General features: G+C 40.1%; 1 protein-coding gene across 1 annotated transcript in view; it reads right to left on the reverse strand.

Moving 5' to 3' along the window:
• The window catches only part of NCKAP5 (NCK associated protein 5), a 471,806-nt gene that overhangs the window by 272,738 nt on the left and 182,921 nt on the right, over positions 1-16,147 (reverse strand). Inside the window, 1 exon segment of the mRNA XM_065413737.1 lies at positions 7,237-7,370. Coding sequence (XP_065269809.1) covers positions 7,237-7,370 — 134 coding nt within the window.

Consider the following 16,147-nt stretch of genomic DNA (forward strand, 5'->3'; position numbering starts at 1 on the left):
CAAGTAAACCTAGACCATCCCTGACAGGTGTTTGTCCAACCTGTTTTTAAAAACCTCCAGTGATGGGGATTCCACAACCTCCGCTGGAAGCCTGATCCAGAGTTTAACTACCCTTACAGTTAGAAAGTTTTTCCTAATATCTAAATTAAATCTCCCTTGCTGCAGATTAAGCCCATTAGTTCTTTTCCTACCTTCAGTGGATATGGAGAACAACGGATCATTAGCCTCTTTATAACAGCCCTTAATATATTTGCAGACTGTTATTAGGTTCCCCCTCAGTCTTCTTTTTTCAATACTAAACATGCCCAGTTTTTTTAACCTTGTATCATTATTGTTGCTCATCTCTGAACTGTCTCCGTTTTATCCACACCTTTCCTAAAGAGTGGCACCCAGCCTTAGACACAATAATGTAGCTGAGGCCTCACCAGTGCCAAATAGAGTGGGATAATTACAGCTCATGTCTTAAATATGGGACTCCTGTGAATACTCCCCAGAATGATATTCGCCTTTTTCACAGCTGTATCACATTGCTGATTCATATTCAACTTGTGATCCACAATAATCTCCAGATCCTTTTCAGCAGTACTGTCACCTAGCCAGTTATTCCTCATTTGGTAGTTGTGCATTTGATTTTACCTTCCTAAGTACTTTGCACTTGTCTTTACAGAATTTCATCTTGTTGAATTCAGATCAATTCTCCAATTTGTCAAGGTCATTTTGAATTCTAATCCTCTCCTCCTTGCAACCCCTTCCAGCTTGGTGTCATTTGCAAACTTTATAAGCATACTCTCCTTTTCATTATCCAAGTCATTAAATGAAAATATTGACTAATATCAGACCCAGAACTTACCCTTTCAGAACTCCACCAGATATGTCCTCACACTTGCACAATGAACCATTAATAACTACTCTTTGAATATGGTCTTTCAAGCAGTTGTGCAGCCACTTTATAGTAATTTCATCTAGACCACATTTGCCTAGTTTGCTTATGAGAATATCATGTGAGACTGTGTCAAAAGCCTTAGTAAAATCAAGATGTATCATATCTACTGCTTCCCCCATCCACTAAGTCAGTCACCCAGTGCCCAGGTGAAAGGAATGAAGTAAGTAATTATGCCAATTTTCCCCAACTCCCACCTTCTCAATAATCCTGCCCCAAAAGGACAGTTTGGTCAACGTGGACTCTCCCTTCCTCTGTTTCCTTTTTGTGGATTTGGAGGCTTAGGAATGTTCATCAAACTGTCTCTAAGTACCAAGCCAAAGTATCTTGCTGTTCCATGGGATTAACCTGCAGATCCATTAGGCCTAGAAAGGCTAGGACCCGCTGAAAACAAGAACTTCCACATCCTCTCCAAAGGGGAAAAATTGTCTGAGCTTTGCAGGAGTCATATTTATTATCTAGCTAGTCCCTTAAACAGGGGAAGTGCCATCTGTCTCCACAGTGGTTGAAGAGAGAAAAATCTATTGGAATTGTTACGCCAGAGAACTAAAATGGTAATGGAACTATAATGCAGGGTCCTACAGAATCTCTGGACTGTTTATATATCCTAGAAAGATATTTACAGCAGTGTGAAAAACGCCTTTTAGGCTTTGACCATTGCTAATGAAATAGCTACTGATTTTTCATTATGCTCATTTTACTTCATGCATGTTTGAACTATACTAAACATCTTATTTTTACGTAAGTAATTCAAGAGAAGGAATTGCTGAGTACACAGAAAACATCTTAGCAGGCTTGCAACTTAAATCTAAAAGTGGTTCTGACACAAAGGGTATATCTACACTACACGCCGGATCGGCGGGCAGCAATCGATCCAGTGGGGTTCGATTTATCGCGTCAAAATCGACCCCCAAGTGCTCTCCCGTCAACTCCTGTACTCCACCACCACAAGAGGCGCAGTCGACAGGGGAGCTGCAGCAGTTGACTCACCGTAGTGAAGACACCGCGTAAGTGGGTCTAAGTATGTCATCTTCAGCTACGTTATTCACATAGCTGAAGTTGCGTAACTTAGATCGATTCCTCCCTCTCCCCCCCCGTGTAGACCAGGCCAAAGAGTGCCTGATCCTAGAAAAGGTTCAAAGACTGTCTGACTTGATCAGATTAATCATGTTAGTTTTTAAAAAGGTAAGACCTTTACAAGTACTCCTTTACGATAGTACTGCTCCTTCCTAAAGATGCAAGGAAGCCATGGAGATTCCGTTCAAACATACAGAAGGAGAGGAGATTGCACTAATTCATAAATCTGATGGCTTAAACGCAGAGGAAAAATCCTTCCCCTTATTGTTATTATGTTCATATGACTCCATCAGAGACGTATATTTAAAACACTTTTAGCTATTTGGTAATCTGTTGATCAAGAGATTCTAACCTCAGATTAATGATAAATGGAGAAGGGGAAGCAAATTTACAACCTCTTCTCCATGAGCAGGAGAATGTATCTACGTTTTAACGTCCAAAGATGATTTTGAAATAAGATTAATAGTCTGACTGGTGTTAAATGGACGTTAGACAAAATGACCCTACCACTTTAGGCTATATAGGTGTACCAAGGCTTATAAATCTCCAAGCCATTCTACCCAAGATTCAGTCTGTGCCACAGATGGATTGTTGTGCACTGCAATAAAGCTTCTCTGGGGAGTAAGCAGGTTGCAATCTCTAGGTCAGTTTGATGTGATTAAATTCTGACAGAAGTGCAAAATATCCCTTCATCCCCAGTGGTAGGGAATTAGTTATCAATTCTGGTCTGATCTTCTGACAAGGCATCACCAACATCACCAAATAGAATACAGCAGGAGGAATCAAAAACACCAGGAGCAAGCTAAAGAATACATGTTTGCACCCACTAGAGAGACATACTGTCATTTTATGCAAAGTGTTATTGGATTTGTAATGGTCATGTTCCACCTGTTAGAAGTGACAGATATAATCCTACGGTCAATATTAGTGTGAGGGGAATACTGAAACAATGCAATGAGAATTCTAAGACATCTAATTTGTCAGATTCCTACAGCCAAAACCTGGATAAATTTCCTTCTTTTCCAGCAGCATGTGTTCTTAAAAGTCAGCTGCAGTTTTTCAGCAACAGATGTAGACATCTATAACCAAGGCCATCTTAAGGTGAAACATTTTGTGCAATGTAAACGAAGTAGAACTCACCCTTGCAGCTTCAATTACTCTTAACAGATTCACTATACAATTATGCATTTTATTAAACTTGCTTTCTGTAGACTTAAATAGTAATCAAAATAATTTAAGACAGATCTACTTCTATTACTGCTTTAACATTTAATTCCAGCATGGGTTCCTATGTACTGCATGCACTCAAGCAACATTTGGTACTCTATGATGATGTATAGAAGACAATGCGATCAATTTATATTCTGTATACTACTTAATGTACCTTCTGGAATGATACTATAAATCACACTTACTGTTTTAGTTCTTCTTGGGAGTCACTGCACATATTGCTACAAGAAGTTGATGAAACTATCAGACATAAAGCACAATCCAAGCCCAGAGCAGCCAAGAAGAGACTGAGAGGCACTTTCTACTCCGATGTCCAAAATACAAGGAAATACATGAAAGAAATCTCCTCAAATTGTAAGCAATCATTAAAATCATTTAAGCAAAAAGGAGTAACGAAAAACTGTATCTAACCCTGGAAGAAAGGAAAGACAGCAGAGGTTGGATCACACTATGTAGCAATCTGACAGTGCAGGGGTGGCCAAACTGAGCCTGAGAAGGAGCCAGAATTTACCAATGTACATTGCCAAAGAGCCACAGTAATACGTCAGCAGCCCCCCATCAGCTCCCCACCCACTCCCAGCACCTCCTGCCCACTGGCAGCCCTGCCGATCAGCTGTTTCGTGGCGTGCAGGAGGCTCTGCATGGGAGGGGGAGAAGCGAGGGCATGGCAGGCTCAGGGGAGGGGGCGAGAAGGGGTGGAGTGGAGGCCAGGCCTGTGGCAGAGCCAGCGTTGAGCAGTGAGCACCCCCTGGCACATTGGAAAGTTGGCGCCTGTAGTTCCAGCCCCGGAGTCGGTGCCTATACAAGGAGCTGAATATTAACTCTGAAGAGCCGCATGTGGCTCCGGAGCCACAGGTTGGCCACCCCTGTGCCAGTGGATCAGGAATGGCCATTGCTGAAAAATGGAAACAGGAAATCAAATCCTAAACACAATGTTTACCCCTATCCTGGATGGATCTTACCCAACTCTGATAGATACCTGAAGGCTCAGTTTCTTTTATGCACTCTAGTAACACTTGTATGGTTAGTCATGCCAGTAAAGTCTCATGGAATTTAGTTGTTACGAACAAGCAACAGACTTCAACAGGTGAGAGTACAGCAGACCATACCCATGTGTTGTCTTACAAAGCATAAAATGAATCATTGTACACAACTCCAATGTAAAGATTTTGGATTTAAGGTTAAAGTGTTTTTCTGTGGCATTCTGAATATTTTAAACACATACTACATCTAATAGTAAAATTGCTCCTATCTGCACAGTACACTTTATAATCAAGGTATAGAACGTTTGGTTTGTGAAAAATATTTTCCTTCTTCCACAGTAACTGTCAAACATTTACATTAAAACTGTAGCCACGGTGTAATTTTAAGGGTCTAGATTTTTACAGATGTTAAAAAGGAGGACTTTGATTTTGGGGGGAATCTCAGCCAGAAATATTGCTGACTGAGTAGATGTTGGGACTTAATCAATACAAAAGAATGTCTGCTTCTGGAGTCTCGCACAGAGGACTGTGCACTCAAAATTGAATGCTTATAAGGTACGTTAAAGTTTTCACGTAATTTAAGATATGAACAGAGCTTTCTGATGCTGATTACAAAAGGGTCAGTTTACAGTGTCATGTTTCATTCTTCTAAAGATGTGGAGAAAATATTTTTATGAGCACCTGCTCCCAATCTCTGTTTAAATTACTGTATTGCATGGAGTGCATAGGCATGAATATATACACTGACTCAGTAACAGAGATATGCAGACTTGCAAAGCCATGATGTGCTACCTGCTTTTCTCTCCGATTTTCTGTTCTCTTTTGAAAACCAGAAGATTTGAGTGCAGAAAATCCTTTCCCAGATAGCACGTATTTACTGTTAAAAGTGCTTTCATTTTCCCCTTAACTTTCTGTTTCCTCACTACACACTTTTTTTTGGTCCAGTGTAATTTTTTTCCTTTCCTTCAATTCTTCAACTGATATATCACATCACTCTGGAACAATGGTGTAGTTAGGGGCCCAGGTCTTCACCAGCATCAGCCCCCTACTAAAATGGGGCTGGAAAAATTCACTTGTCCAGAGATAAATCAATATGATGTGTGCGCCATAATCCTCTGCAGCATGAAAACTTTCGCTAAAAAAGAGGGAAGTTTTTAGCCCTCATGGTTACAAAGGTGACACTCCAAATGGAAATGGAGTTTAAAACAATGTAGTGCTGTCTTCCAAATACCTGGTCTACATACAAGTGATAAAATCCTGGCCCACTGAAATCAGTGGGAGTTTTGCTGATGACTAAAATGGGGCAAGGGATTTCACCCAAATTCACACTAGTTTAACAATAGGTGTGTTTTGTAAAACTGGTACAAAACTATGTGATGAATGCTCTTAAAACAGTTTAATACAGGTTTATATTGGTTTAGCTTGCACTGGAAAATGTATAGATGCAAAGCAAATTTAACCATTTTTAAACCAATATAAATGTGTCCACACAAAGGTTTGCACCAGTTTAACTAAATCTGTTTTAAAACAGCTACATTGTGATGAAGAGGACATTGTGAAAAGAAATGGGAAGGAAAGAAATGGATTAATTTGCCATACAAACAGGGATTTTCATTAAAAGCAAAGGTAGTCATTTTGTTGAGCTATTGGAGATTTAGTCAAACGTTTTTACAGGAATGGTAAAGAGATTTGTGCACGAAACACTGGAAAATTTCAGTCACAATATCCAGTTACAAATTTATGGCAAAAAGACGCAATACATGCTAACAGTACTGCATCAGCTTAAATAATTCAGGAAGTTTTAAATTCAACAAAACTATTGTTTTATAATCAGGAGCTTAAGCACTTTTTCCAGAAACTAAGATTCAAATGCAACAGGAAAAAAAAATCCCAACCAACTACGTTCAGTAGATGGATTTAAATTATTGTGAATTATTCAATGGGACTCATCTAAAGAGAACACCACGCTGGAACCTCAAAAAAGGTGTGATGTGTTTTCAATATTTTTCATGGAAAGTTCTCATCAACTTTTGACAAAAACAGAAATATATTTTCCTAACATTTCCAAAATATTGGCCATCTATAATTGTATTATTTATTTGTATTGCCCCAGTCTTGGACCAAGACTCCATTCTGCTAGGTGCTGTACAAAAAGACAGCTCACTTTCATTGTATGAACAAAATGGAACTTTGTGAGAGAAATAGTTGATACTCAAACACTGTCTCATTGGACACCATACAAAGTGAAACTCCATTTTCAGTTCTGATTCTGCTTGCTCTTCTCCATGTGAACAGAAGCCACTCAGAATTGCAGTAAAAGACCTCATTGTGTATTATAAAAACCATACAGCATTCTATTCCATGTCTCAGCCATTTCAATTAAGTGTTTGACTATGGAAATAACTTAAGGACCCAATCCTGTAATGACATCCATATGGGTGGACTCCTACCAAAGCAAAGTATTCCATTAAAGTCAACGCAGAAACAGGCCTAAAGTATGCTGAAACAGGGAAATAGCCTGCACCCTTTATATATTTGACAATGGATCATAAGAAATTATCACATTTTATTAAATTATTTAAAAAAGCATTATTTTCAATTGGTGATGAAGGCACAGTGTTTTTTCATCATATCGAATAATAAAGAAAATGTAATTTTGATTTGGCCACAGCATGCATTTCTTGAGAAATGTGAAACCCTGTGATCTTCCAGAAAAATACTGGGAGTATATATATATACACACACACTGGGAAATATAGCAGATAGTAATTGCATTTCCACAGATTTTGTTTACACCATCCTATGGAATTCTACAACAAGGTATAATCCTCTTAAATTCTATAGGCCGTATAAATCATTTACCCAGAAGCATAATGGATTTTCCCAATTAATTATATGAGAGGTTTTGCCTCCTTTCATGCTGAGCACACTGTCAGAGGGTTTCAGGCACTTTTGTATCAAAACGTTCTTTCTATATTGTGAATAAAGTTTACCATCACAACGTACCTCGAAAACTGCTCCTGCAATCCACGCATTTGAGCTCTGCTACGCTCCGACTCCAATGTCACCTCCCGTAATCTTTTTTCACTCTCAAGTCTCAAATGTCTTTCTTCCTCCAACTCATGTATCAGCTTCTCGCGCTGAAAAATATATCACCAGAGGTTATATATTAGTTGTATGTGTCCACGTTTAAAAAATAAAGGTGCTTCCTTTTGAAGATAAAGATAGTAAAACTTATGAAATGTCATAAGAAAAAGGTCACGTGTGTTTGATTCTGATATTTAATCAAATCAATGCTACAATTAGAATAATATAAATTAGAGATGGAAAAAAGACCTCACACAGTAAGCTATCTAGTCCATTCCCCTTCTAGTAAAGGGATATATTCTCTACAATATGATTTCTAAGTTTCTACTTGTGTGTTAAACTTCTCAAGCAATAAGGACTTTTACTTTTCCACTGTTCCACATCCAATATCCTACACTGAATGCACATACACACAAAAAAGGATAAAAGAAAAAAATATCTAATTTTTCCACTTGTTCTGTGTGTTCAGTTTGTTAATGCAAATTACTACGGAGACAGCAGATTTTAGGATTTGGTAGGGTCACAAATCTACAAGACTGCTGTAACATATCTGTATCTTAGCTGCTCTACTTTGGCTCACAGACTCATTGAAATCAACAAAACAGGCCTTTAAAATTAAAAGTCTCTCTCCCCATCCTCCATCAATGGAGCAGAGTTTATTTTATTTTTATAAAATACAATGGTAAGAATCTAGCTTTAAAAATCTAGGTACCTAGCCAAAAAGAAAGAGAGAGAGAGGTTTCAGAAATTTTATAACACCCTCCACTATAAAGACATAATTAGGTAAAGAGTTTTAGAAACACAGACTAAAAACAGAGCACCTCCAGCATACTGTACCTACTGTACATGCCTTTTATGACATGCTAATTCTTATTAGCCTCTTAACCTCAGCTCCAAAAACTAGTGAATTCAAAAACCTATTTCGAACAAAAGGTTACACATGACTTGCCAAAAAAAAAAAAAAAAAAAAAAAAGGCAGCAGCAGCTTCAAAACCCACTGTTGGAACCATAAAAAGATACATACACTATCCATGAGATCCTACAACATAGAAATTAAATTCTAATTGTATTTGATTATTCCACAAGCATCTAAATGAGACAGCATCAAATAGGTCAATAAGAAACTGATCAATTGATCAATGTTCTACTAGAGAAAGAGCTTGGGCATCAGTTGACTATGAAAAGGCTATAGCATCATAAAATTACATTACGTACACCATTTATATACTTTGAGAATCACTGTAAACATGATGTGGTACAATTTCTGTGGCCTGTCAAAGATTTTGATGTAGGTCTGTTACTGACCTAAATTTTTGTGACATACCCACAAAAAATGTATCAAGAAATTATACATATGGTTTCATTACAAAATTACAAAGGGTTCTTACTGTTAAGCCATTCAACAGAGGAGATTATTTATACAAGTCTCACAGCTATAAATCTTGCTGGATAATAATTTATAATAGCAGTAACCAAGGGACCAAAAATATGAGCATTACCAAGTGGATAAGGGATCTTAAAGACAGTGATAAATAAGCAGATGCCACAAAGGAAGGCTGGCAAGGAATTAAATGAAATATCTATATACTTGTGGGAAAATATGGGGAATTGTGAAGAGAATACAGAGCTTCTGTCTAGCTAGCCATACCTAGTATCTCAAAGATGGAAATTTTCAAAATAGGAAATAAATTATTGGAAAATAAATTATTGTTCTAATTAAATTATCCAATTAATGTTCTGCCACAGACCCCGATTCTCCAAGATGCTCAATAGTATCAGACTCATCTGACTTCATTGGGAGTTGAGAGTGTTCTAACATCTGGCAGAAGGTGCTCAGCACCTCACACTACAAGAATCCTGAATATATGAGAGCATGGAGGAGTAATTCATGCGTAAAAGTACTGAGTGGGATTTTCAAAAGTGCTCAGTATTTGCCTAACTGTTCTTGTTGAAGTCAGTGGGGAAATGCCCAATGATTCCAATAGAAGCAGCGCTTGGCCAATGCTGAATGCTTTTGATGATAGCCTGAATTATAGATGCATCTCCCTTGCCATATGGGGGGCTTAAGAAAGGAACTCCTGGAGCCAAAAGGCAGCTGTGAAAATGAAAATGAAATGAAAAAGAAATGTCTGGCTGCTTAATCTGTATGCTTAAGACCCAGTGGGGGCTGATCCAGAGAAAAGGAGAAATTACTGGGTGAAGAGCTGAACTGTCATGCCTGTACCAAGCAAGAATTGCCTGCAATAAGCCAGGGACTGCCCACAAGCACATTCAACCCAAGCAAGCACATGGTTCAGGCAAAGTTAAGGGAGTTGACTCCAGCAGGTTGATGTGCATTTCATGTATTGCATGCAGGGTAATACTGTAACATAAAAGGATTCCATGTTTCTAAAACTAAACTGGTTCTTTATTAGGAAAATTATTTACAGAAATGGTGCAGCTAGAATTCTAGCCATGTGCACATCTCCTGACTATCTGGTCCCTCCTCCAAACTCTTCCTTCCTGAAATCTGTGCTCCTCCCTCCAAGTTCCATGCAGCATGCTTCATCTTGTAACAATTTTATTGTGCATCATGTGCAAGCATTTGCTGACTTGGTGGGGCCAGAGGTGAATAGTACATAGCTCACCACAGAGACATGGCCTTTGCCACCACCCACAGTCCTGGGGTGCTATTCCTCTAACAAGTCTCCCACTTCTTGTTTGTGTTATCACTGTTCATGTGGGACTTGCTTCCATCTGTTGCTGTTTTCATTCTGGTGGGTGGCATCCTGTTGTCCATCTGTGCTGTCCATATATCTTGTTTCTTCTGACTTCTACATCAGGACAGCTGAGGCTGTTTCTGAGTCTTCCTGGTCTTGACCTTGCCCTGTTTGTCTGGGTGTACCAGCCGTCTGCTGCTACTCTGCAGTGGTCTTCAGTTTTGTCTCCCCTGCTGTCCTGAGTACATAACCACATCATGTGACCTGTGACCCACTGCTATTTGCACTGCTGCTTTTGCAATTGCTTTGTGTGGCTATTTGAAGGTTGGAGCCAGACCTGATCACCTCTGTGCAGTGGACTCGGGTCTTGGCTACACTGTAGGTGCAAGTTATAAGCTTAGCTTGGCATTCTCTTAACTGCTTCTGTGTCTTGTTCATTATTCCTTTGTATGTCTCCACAGTCTGCTGCAACAGACTACCCCTCGTGGGAAGCAGAGTCTTGGTTCTCTGGCCCCATACGCCTCAGTCCCTGTGCTAGGCTAATACCTAGTCCCTATTGCGATGGTCCAACGTTGTCAGCAATGGACCCCTTTCTGTCTGTTAAGTCAGTCTGTTCAGTCTCTTGGCCAACTTTACTACTGGCTCTGTCTTCCCATTGGTTTTTGGTTACCCAGGGGAAGATATCGTGTGTTAAAATTCCAATTTGATGCTGAATCGTTCAAATTCAGATGCAGAGTACTGTGGCCCATTGTTTGAGTATAACATGTTGGGCATGTTGTACCTTACAAAATTACCATCAGTTTCCAGATCACAGGTCTTGCCTGAGTGTCCTCCATACAGTCCTTCTCCTAGAAAATGTAGTAGTAACTTACTGTAACCATGTACTTCCTGCTACTGAGAGTGAATAGGTCTGTAATCCAGCCTTTTCCCAGGGTCAGATTCAGATTTCCTGAGGCTGTAGAGTCTCCTTCTGTGGCTGGTCCCTATACTCTTTTCTCCCCTTGCACTGTTCCATGTCGCTCTCAATTGGGCATTTGTGCCTGTCCTACATGTAGGCACCCTTTACTAGAGGGGCCTCTGAACAACATCAGGCACCCAGGCACACAGATGAGTGTTGCCTGCTCCTGAGTAACCCAGGGAGGAAAGGGGGGCTACATACAGGTACACTCCCTGGTTCATATCATGCATACCTCTATCCGTAGGTGTGAGGTGTGTACCCATCTAATGATATCAATTCTTAAATCTGGTCGGAGTACTGCGCAGTTCCTTTTAAACAAAATCCCCATCTTGCACACACAGCTCATCTCTGATCTGGTAGCATAGGACAACCTCCTGTGGGACTTTCTCCTTGAGATCTGCCCAGCTCTTGAGTATGAAAGTTTTGCTGCCTGTAGCATCCCAGCCTGGTTGGTGCTGTTTTTGGATTGCCTGGACCCTCCCCTCAGAGATATGACAGTAGTCTATGAACATGCTACAATATCTCCTGCTCCACAGATCCATCTCTGTTGTACTTTGGAAGGTATGCCCTGATCACTGTATCTGCCACCAGTCATGACTTTCCTGGGCAGTACCTTATCCTCACTTCATAGCACTGACCCAGTAATATGCATTGGTGTCACTTCGGTGCACTCAGGAGTGGTTCATGCTGCTTTCTAGCAGCTTGTGGTCTGCCTGCACATCTATCTTGTGCCTAACGGTGAACTGATAGAATTGTTCCATTCCAAAGACAACAGTCAGCAGCTCCTTTTCTATCTGAGAACATGTATGGGCTGCTGGCTTTGCATCAGTGTTGCTTTCCACAGTATATACATGTCATCTGCATCCATGATCGGTCTGTCTCTCTCCTGATTCCTGGGTTCCTTTAGCTTGAGCCTCTAAACTTGTTCTCCACCAGTGGCTGTTATTATTTTGATCCTTTGCTTGGATGGTTTAGCTGCCCTTGCTATTTGGAGTCCTTTCTCTGCAGTCAGATCTGTTACTCTCAACAATCTCTCTTGTAAGCTGAAAGCACATTTCCCACAAAGGCTCCTGTCTTTAATTAAGGAATCTTTAATGTCTCCAAAGTTGCATGTGGATGGCAGAATTCCCAGGTCTGTAAAGTTAGTATAGTCCTACTTCTACTTCTTGGCAGTGGGTTAAAAAAAAATCCAGTATCTCTCTACTGTCTCATTCCATCTGGGGTCACAGTACTCATCAAAACACTCAACAGCTGTTCCAGTGTTTTGTTGGCTAAGTCTCATCCTTTTCCCAACTCCCCCCTCCCCAATGAGACAGTAAAAAAGCTTTACCTTCATCTTCTCATCTTTATTCCCCATATTAAGCTCTGTATATAGACTCAATTCTGGCTTCCATGTTTGTGCAAGGCTTTCTGTCTGGAAATCCAGCTTTCCTGGTGGTCTGAGCCACTCCCTCCTGATCAATATCAATAATTCTATGTACTTTAAAGCTCTTATTATTGAGAAAAGCCTCATACCCCTTAATTAGGTAGTAGACGAGTAAGTATCATTCCCTCCATTTTACTGATAATTGATAGGTTCTACAAGGTCCCTTCAGGCAAAGCAAAGAATATAACCCAGATTTCGGCTACTCAGCCACACTGCCTTACAGAATGATTGTGTCAGATCCATATATGTGGCCATACTTCCAGTAATCACCAAACCACACTCCCCCTTCCACAGCAAAGAATAGTGCCCAAGATTCCTGATTGCAAGTATTCCTCTACTGTCCAACGAAGAGTTCTGTAAGCCACTGGCAACATGTATGTCACAAATACCTGGGACTCATACAGGATAACAGCCTATTACTGCTACTGGTTACTCTTTTAACTCGTGTAGTAGAAGTATGTATTATGGAACTAAAGGTTCATATCCTGCTGATGACCAATACAGGAGGATCAGTATGGGTCGGCATGATAGAATTTCTGTTTTGTCAGCTTGCTTTTTAAAAAAAAAAAAAACCTATAAAAGTACCTTAAAAATTACATTAAAAGAACAATAAGGTTGCAATGCAAATGCGCAAAGTTAGGAACTATTATACTTAAGATTTCTAGAGCAAACTTAATTCAGCTCCATTGTGAGTATGCATTATGATATAGTTTTTAATTACATGATTACATACTATTAGTTGTGCAGGACACATACTTCCTTCAAGTATCAGAGGGGTAGCCGTGTCAGTCTGGATCTGTAAAAAGCAACAGAGAGTCCTGTGGCACCTTTAAGACTAACAGATGTATTGGAGCATAAGCTTTCGACATGCATCCGACGAAGTGGGCATTCACCCACGAAAGCTTATGCTCCAGTACATCTGTTAGTCTTAAAGGTGCCACAGGACTCTCGTATACTTCCTTCAGTGCACAAGATGGACAGCGAATGAGGCAGAGGGATACAAGGACAGAAAGGATGTTCTTTTGTATGCAAAGCACTGGACTGGGATCCAAAACAGCTGAGTTCTTTTCCTGACTTTACCACAGATCCTATGGGATGTTGGACAAGACTTTATAAATGCATATATGCAAGTGGGCTGAACTAAGGTTGCACTACCAACCTTAATTCCGGCATTTACTAAGTTATGAGTGCTTGACTTTGCAATCTTAGTGTTATTTTACTGGTGTTTTGCGTGTGTGTGTGTGCGCGCGCGCGTGTCTAGTTTATCCAAAATTAGAGACGCAAAGGACTCTGGAGATAAAAATAAGAGTATGAATGTGAAACTCCCACAGCTAAGCAGTCTGCAGAATTCAGGATATAAATCACTTATGTGCAGTATACACTGAAAGTGTCCCTCAGCAATTCTAATCTCACCTACAAAAATAAGGACAATATTTTCACTCTAACCAAAAAGACAACAAAATGGTGAGACTGAAGAAGCAAACCCAGCCCACAGAAAGGCTAGGACAAGATAAAGAGGTTTGTTTGTGATGGAAATAGATTCAGCATTCCTGAATCACCTACTAAATTCTGTGTGTTTGTAGCTCTCTTGTTAAAGTTTACTACTGAGCAAAGTGATTGATTGGGTGTGAACAGAAAAGCATTAGCCAGTTCCATGTTTAAGGTTCCATAGTGAGTATAAACGTAATGAAGGGGGATACATGAGTGCAACAGGTTTGATGGGAAGTTAAGAAAAATGAAAATAGAAACAAAAGTCGTATTTTTTTAAAAAACACCAGGAAACCATAGTTATCTTGTCAATGAAGTTATCTGCACAAACTCTTGCCACAATTTTCTCTAGTTGTAGCTTTCTTTCTTTCTCTTCTTACTATTTTCCCCATCATCAGGGGTTCCTCTTCCCTGCACTCAGGAATGCTGCTATCACGCCCCTTTTTAAAAATAACTCTCACTTCACCTACTTGCTTGCTAATTGCTACTCCATCTCCAGCTTCCCTGTCATCAGCAAAAACAAGGAGGAGTCCTTGTGGCACCTTAGAGACTAACAAATTTACTAAGGTGCCGCAAGGACTCGTTGTTTTTGCTGATGCAGACTAACACGGCTACCCCTCTGAAACCTGTCTTCAGCAAGCTTCTGAAGAAAGTGTTCTGACTCATCTTTGATCACTTCTTCTTGCAAAATCTCCGCCATGGTTTTCAGTCTGGTTTTTAACCCAAAAAGAATTTGCTCTTTTTCATGTGTTTAGAGATGGGTTGATCAAATACCACAACTATTTCCCAACAACTATGAGTTAGAATTTTAAAGTGAATTTATTTTGCACATGATCTCGGCACTGTTTGTATTCACTCTCTGTGACTGTTTGAGTGATCCACCTTTTACAGGTTAGATGTTGTGAACAAAACTGAAGAGTTACATGCATGAATATTTGCAAAAAATACTTTTTTAAATTTGCATGTGTAAACATTCTTGCCAAAAGTGCTTCTGTTCTCTTCCAGTCCAGGAACAGAAACAATCCTATGTGACCAATCACATCTTAAGCGACACAATTATATAAGCAACACAATTCCAATCTGGAATATTTACGATCAATACAAAATTTGAGAAAAATGTTTATTGACTACATTCAAATGGTGAATACATTTGCAGAAATTCTGACCTCCTCTTTGCTATCCCACAAAGAGAAAAACAGGCTAAATTTGTTCTGTAAATTATTGGCTGATTATTATGTTCTCAGCTTTATTAATGACCGAAGACCAATCCAGTGAGGTGATGGTGTCTCCCCCCAAAAGTGCTCAACTTCTCAAATCCCACTGAGCTCAATGAAAGTTAAGACAATAAATTGTTCTCTATGGTTTCCTTACCTATCACATAGCTTCGACCACTACCACAACTTGTCTAAATCTATTATCTTAATCTTTTGGCCCATGTACACTAAGGCTCTGTTGGACATCTCTATTTAAATACAAAGGGGCTTTAAAGTGGGCATAAATGTAATTTACACTGCTAGAGTAGGGAAAAAGGGCCTCAGTATATTATGAGAATTCAGTCCTTTGTGTTCCTGTGTTTATTTCTTTTCTGAATATGTGTAACCTGAAGGAGAAATTAGACCAGGGGTCGGCAACGTTCGACACGCGGCTCGCCAGGGTAAGCACCGTAGCGGGCCGGGCTAGTTTATTTACCTGTTGACGCGGCAGGTTCGGCCGATCGCGGCCCCCACTGGCCGCGGTTCACCGTCCCGGGCCAATGGGGGCGGCAGGAAGCCGCGGCCAGCACATCCCTCGGCCTGCGCCGCTTCCCACCGCCCCCATTGGCCCGGGACGGCAAACCGCGGCCAGTGGGAGCCGCGATCGGCCGAACCTGCCGCGTCAGCAGGTAAATAAACTGGCCCGGCCCGCTAGGGTGCTTACCCTGGTGAGCCACGTGCCAAACGTTGCCGACCCCTGAATTAGACAATGGATTTGCTATGGTAACTATTAATTCTCCTAAAATACAAGAATAATTATGTCAGCAATAGCCTGCAAAGTATTAAAACACAAGTTAAGGTTGTTTGATAAGGCTACTAACCCTAAGAAATTAATATTAATTGTTGACATATTTTTAAGCATTTTGAAAACAAGGACACAATTTCTTTGCAATTAATACTGATTGCTAGCAAATGCTTTTCTAGAGGTTTTAAACCAAGACAAGAAGATAATTCTCTCTCAAAACTATTTGTCTATATATAAAAAAGTTTTTTTAAGTCATTGCTT

Source organism: Emys orbicularis, chromosome 11 (genome assembly GCF_028017835.1).
Source record: "Emys orbicularis isolate rEmyOrb1 chromosome 11, rEmyOrb1.hap1, whole genome shotgun sequence".
Classification (NCBI taxonomy): Eukaryota; Metazoa; Chordata; order Testudines; family Emydidae; genus Emys; species Emys orbicularis.